The 5,810-nt window shown below is 36.6% G+C and overlaps 1 protein-coding gene across 6 annotated transcripts in view; it reads right to left on the bottom strand.

Moving 5' to 3' along the window:
* Positions 1 to 247: 247 nt before the first annotated feature.
* The window catches only part of LOC106876425 (beta-1,4-mannosyltransferase egh), a 92,050-nt gene continuing 86,487 nt past the window's right edge, over positions 248 to 5,810 (bottom strand). For all 6 annotated transcript variants that reach the window (XM_014925078.2, XM_052972330.1, XM_052972329.1 and 3 more), the window contains one exon: positions 248 to 2,193. In XM_014925078.2, the coding sequence (XP_014780564.1) occupies positions 649 to 2,121 (1,473 nt within the window). In that variant the 5' untranslated portion in view covers positions 2,122 to 2,193 and the 3' untranslated portion in view covers positions 248 to 648. The remainder of the gene's footprint in view (positions 2,194 to 5,810) is intronic.

The following is a 5,810-nucleotide window of genomic DNA, read 5'->3' as shown; positions in this document are numbered from 1 at the left end:
TTGTAGTTACTTTTTTTTAGTTTTGTTTACTTTTTCTCTTCTTTCTTTCTGTGAAGCAGAGACAACCGGATAAAAATAAATTTGAAAAACATTGAAATTATCCATCAAAAATATTAAGGTTTTTTGTTTTGTTGTCTGGGTTTTGAAATTTTTTTTTTATATTATATACATATATACACACACATGTATGTATGTATATATGTATATATATATATATATATATTATTTTTTTTTTTTTACAAATATTTTTATAGCAAAAAAGACATACACACACACATATATATATATATATACATATATATATAAACACCAATCAAAATGTAATTTGCAAAGGCAGTTCAGAGAAAAATTTGCCTTATTAGACGCCATATTTTTTTATTATTTTCTTTAGAGATAATTTTATTAATACTAATTATTTATGTATTTTAAATTATTATTGTTATTATTATTATTATTATTATTATTATTAATAATTCATTAACTTAACTTTTTTTCACCGTTTAGTCTCAAGAAAATAGGCATTTTACAAATTATCTTTCTTTTGTTTACATTTCACCAACTCATTAAGACTTTTAAATTCTAATATTGTTGTTGTTATTAGTGTTATTATTATATTATTATCATTATCATCACATTACAAAGCATATTTTAAGCGATTGTTATGTGTGGATTTCGACTATCTTTTTTAACAACATGGAAACCAATATGTTTCCTTGACATCATCCACCACAAGGTAGCAATGTTTTCTAGAATCAGTGTGACAGGAATATTGATAAAAGCTGCCAAACATATAGTAAGATAACGAGCAGTGCCAAGCTTCTGCCAACTAAATGATTTTGCAGCACCGAATATGAACAGGAAACATGTGACACCAACCATGAAGCCACAAATAATGTTATAATGAGGTGAAACAGGAATGGGGAAAAATAAAGATATTGGCAGATTTAGAGTGGTGAAAGGCATACAAATCCAAGAAACTATCATACATCCAATTCCGAGTTTGTACTTCCATGGTATACAGGGACTACACACAGTAGCGAAGATGCCTTGCATCCAACGTTTCCTTTGTTGGACAAAGTCTATCACTGTAAAGGTACTCTTCTCGTACATTTCCCCTTGCACGAAACCAAACCTGTAACCTTCACGGAAAGCAACCATAGCAAAATAGCAATCTTCCGCTATCGATGCTTCCGGGCCATGATCAAAAGACACTTGTTTCTCAGCACCGACATTTGCAACAACAAATGACCCTTTCCAACTAAAGATAGGTTTCTGAAATGCTCGGAATGTGAACTGCAAAGACCCAAAGTCGATACCAACCCTTATGCAATCGGATAGTGTTGTACACCAGTTGATGATTTTATCTCTTGCATATGTGATGACTCCTTGACCAAACTCCACATTTCCATCAGTAACAAAATTAAATATACCAATAACGGATTCCTCAGTCAAAATGGTCTCTTCATCTAAGTGTACAATCCAATCTTCATCACTAAGAATGTTTATATTAGATTCCAAACAGTACTGCAGAGCTCGTGCCTTGTACAAAGTTCCTGCTCGAGTATTGTATTCATACGGTACAACCAGAACACGCAACCGAGGCATGTCTTGTATGTGAATGGCTTTGTCTGTAACAACTTCTATCATAAAATTATCCAGACCAACCTTGTTACAAGTGAACAGGTTTTGTTCAACATTCTCTTTAACTAATAAGGGATAATCACCACGTGTGACAACACGGAAACATATAAACGGACCCAACAGGGGTGAACTCTTCAGATGGGGTTTTGACTGAAATGTATTAAAGAATGTGAGTCCAAAAAAATTCGATAAAGTTAAAGGTAAGGATGTACATGGCAAAACCCTAAGAATATAGAAAAATATAGTCAAGCACCAACCATAGGTTTCTATTGGATTTATTTGCCATATAGGGTCATTCTCATCCTGGAAGCCACCAGTTATGTAAATGATTGTAAGTATGAAGACACACATGGTGATAAACACTAATAAATGCTGAAGCAGGCGTTTAATAGTAGTCACATTAAGGTTGATAAACATGGTGTTGATGGTGAGATAGTTGGAATGCAACAAGTTTAATACTGTCTGAAAGAGGTTACTCATAGAGATTGGAAAGCACAGCTGAAGATCTCACAAAGTGTTGCACAAGACAAATAAATGGTAAACTCCATAAATCTGGAAAAGAAAAGAAAAATATTTTAGAATAAATTTAACAAGGAAAATAAAAAATAAAATGCACAAAATTTTTACATTTTTAAAGATGGTATAAAATCTAGCTGTTCTAACAAGTTTTTGATGTTTGCCAGACACCACACAGTAAGAAATAGGTTATTTCAGGTATTTGTCACAACATTCAGACAAAATAAACTGGTTTCTTTCAAATAAGGGTGTATCATGGCTATCAATAAAGGGTGGGGGGGCAGCCAAACCCAGAGCCATGAGGCTGGGAAGCAAACTTATCCACACAACCATGCCTGTCTATTTTATTAACAATTTCAGTAACACATTTATGAGATTTGGTGAAATTCATCCCTTTCCTGGACATGTCAAAATAAGTTCTAAATAAAAACATTTCCATGTAGGAACTGAAACTCAAACCTGTGACTCATTTTACCAAAATATTTATTTCTTCATTGCTCACAGGGGGCCAAGCATAAAAGGGACAAATAAAGACAGATAAAGGGATGAAGTTGATTACATTGACCCCAGTGCATAACTGGTACTGATTTAATCGACTCTGAAAGGATAAAAGGCAAAGTCGACCTCGGCAGAATTACCACAGACTGCATTTTGCCATTCTTTGTGGAATGTCAAAATTGGTTAATTATAATGATAGAAATACTGACTGTTCTTAACTGGAGTTATGTGAATATATACAAGAATATTAGCTTCAAATTTTGGTACAAGGCCCGAAATTTTGGGGGAGGAGGACAGTTGATTACATCGACTCCAGTGCTCAACTGGTACTCATTTTATTGACCTCGAAGGGACAAAAGGAAATGTTCACTTCGGTCGTGGAATTTGAACTCAGAACATGAAGACAAACAAAATGCTGCTAACCATTTTGTCTGGTGTGGTAACAATTCTGCCAGCCCACTGCCTTATATATCTTACAATATTTATTAACATTTAATATTGGATTTCCATGCTGGTATGGGTTGGATGGTTTGACAGAAGCTGACAAACCAGAGGACTAAAGCAGGCTCCAATTGTCTGCTTTGGTGTGGTTTCTTCACTTGAACACTCTTCCTAATGCCAACCCCTTTATAGAGTGTACTGGGTGCATTTTACATGGCACCAACACTTTTCTTTTTTATGTGACACTAGTATCAATGGTGGAGGTGTCTATGTGACACTAGTATCAATGGTGGAGGTGTCTATCTATTAAATATATGGAATTAGGTGCAAGCATAGCCAAGAAGCTTGCTTCCCAAGCATGTGGTCTTGGGTTCAATTACATTGTGAGGTATCTTGGGTAAGTGTCTTCTACCATGCTGATCAAAACTTTGTGTGTGGATTTCGTAGATGGAAACTGAAAGAAGCCTTGTCATAAGAACGTAGTTCATATGACTGAAATAAGTAAAAGATCAGCAATTAGAAATTGGCTTTCACTGAAAAAAAAAAAGTACAATTGCGTGCGTGCGTGCGTGCGTGCGTGCGTGTGTGTGGTTTTCTTTCACACTGAGTTTATATCATATCAAAAACTTTCAAGTTCTTTAGCTCTAGAAATTCAGGTTGCTGTTAGCGAGGGTGAGTATTGTCAATAATGCTTGAATTAATGGAGGTGGTGGGGTCATAAAACAAACAAACACACACAAACACAAGCTCTGTGCTCACAATAAATCATTTCTTTAAGTTATCTTCCACGTATGTCCCGCCCAAAGTCAATCACTTTCACCAGATAAATTTTTAGTAAGGTACACTTTCCGGTACATATACATACATCACAAACTAAATGTTTCTGAAAGCATGTGTCCCGCGCTGACAAAGCTATGAATTTATAAAAGAAGAAAGAAAGAAAGAGAAAGAAAGAGTATATGAGAGTGTGTCAACGCTTTATATCTTATTCAAGAGTGATGCAAACTTCAAGTGGCACTTCACTTGCTAAAAAAGGCTAATACACAGATCTCTCTCTCTTTTATGTGTGTGTAAATGCAATAAGATATTACAATATATAAATATATTAAAATATGTTAAATATTTAATATAGCTGGCCCATTTATATATATAAAAGACAAACAATAAATTAAATAGAGAAATATTATTGACAATCTAACAATTTATTTATAATAGGCGCAGGAGTGGCTGTGTGATAAGTAGCTTGCTAACCAACCACATGGTTCTGGGTTCATTCCCACTGTGTGGCACCTTGGGCAAGTGTCTTCTACTATAGTCTCGGGCCGACCAAAGCCTTGTGAGTGGATTTGGTAGATGGAAACAGAAAGAAGCACATCATATATATGTGTGTGTGAGTGTTTGTCCTCCACCACCACCACTTGACGAGGGTGTTGGTGTGTTTATGTCTCTGTAACTTAGGACCAACAGAATAAGTACCAGAAAAAAATGTGCTGGGGTTGATTCATTCACCTAAATATTCATCAAGGCGGTGCCCCAGCATGGCCACAATCGAATAACTGAAACAAGTGAAAGAAAAAAAAAAAGGTTAAAGAATTGCCAAAATTTAGCTGGAAAGAATCCAAACCAACAAGTCAAAAGTCAATGGGATAAGCTCAGAAACATAAGTACCATACATAGACACAAACACACACACACACACATATATATACACATACATACATACATACATACACTCTCATACACACATTATGTATTTTTGTTTTTCCAACATTAAATGTAAATTAACAGAAATTCTTCACATAATTTTCTCTCCCGCACACCCCTGCGCTTCTTCCCTCCCACTACCCACACAGTAATTGTTGTTATAGTAACAAACTATAATGATGATGCTGATGCTGACGATGATCTCTTAACAATATAAATGTCTTATGTCAGACAAGAGTAATACAGACTGATGGATCAGATCAGAGTCGACCACCCAGGAACACTATTTCAAACAACAAATGCCAGTAAGCTAATTTAATTACGAGGAAACAGGAAAAGATTCCGGCATGGCTGAATGGTAAGAAGTTTGCTGCTAAGCCACATGGTTTTTGGATTCAGTGCTACTGCTTTGAAATTTGGGCAAAATATCAGCTACAATAGCCCTGAGGCTGACCAAAGCCTTGTGAGTGAATTTGGTTGGTGGAAAGCGGAAAGAAGCCCATCGGTTATCCCTTAGGAAGGGCATCAAGCTGCAGGAGCCATCCCAAAACAGACTATGGAACCTGGTGCAGCTCCTGATAAACTGCTCATCCGATGCCAGCATGGTAAACGTTAAATGGTGATGAAGATATTGATGTGTGTATACACACACACACACACACACAAACAAAGGTGCATGGCTCAGTGGTTAGAGCATCAGGCTCACAATCATGAGGTAGTGAGTTCGATTCCTGGACTGGGCTGTGTGCTGTGTTCTTGAGCAAGACACTTTATTTCACGTTGCTCCAGTTCACTCAGCTGTAGAAATGAATTGTGAACATTACTGGTGCCAGGCTGTATCAGCCTTTGCCTTTCTCTTGGATAACATCAGCAGAAGAGGAGAGGCTGGTATACATGGGCAGAGAGGGAGAGAGAGAGACGGGGGAGAGGGAGAGAGAGAGACAGGGGAGAGGGAGAGAGAGAGACGGGGGAGAGGGAGAGAGAGAGACGGGGGAGAGGGAGAGAGAGAG

Source organism: Octopus bimaculoides, chromosome 13 (assembly GCF_001194135.2).
Source record: "Octopus bimaculoides isolate UCB-OBI-ISO-001 chromosome 13, ASM119413v2, whole genome shotgun sequence".
Taxonomy (NCBI): Eukaryota; Metazoa; Mollusca; class Cephalopoda; order Octopoda; family Octopodidae; genus Octopus; species Octopus bimaculoides.
The sequence above is the reverse complement of the archived record's forward strand: the minus strand, read 5'-3'. Positions and strand labels throughout refer to the sequence as shown.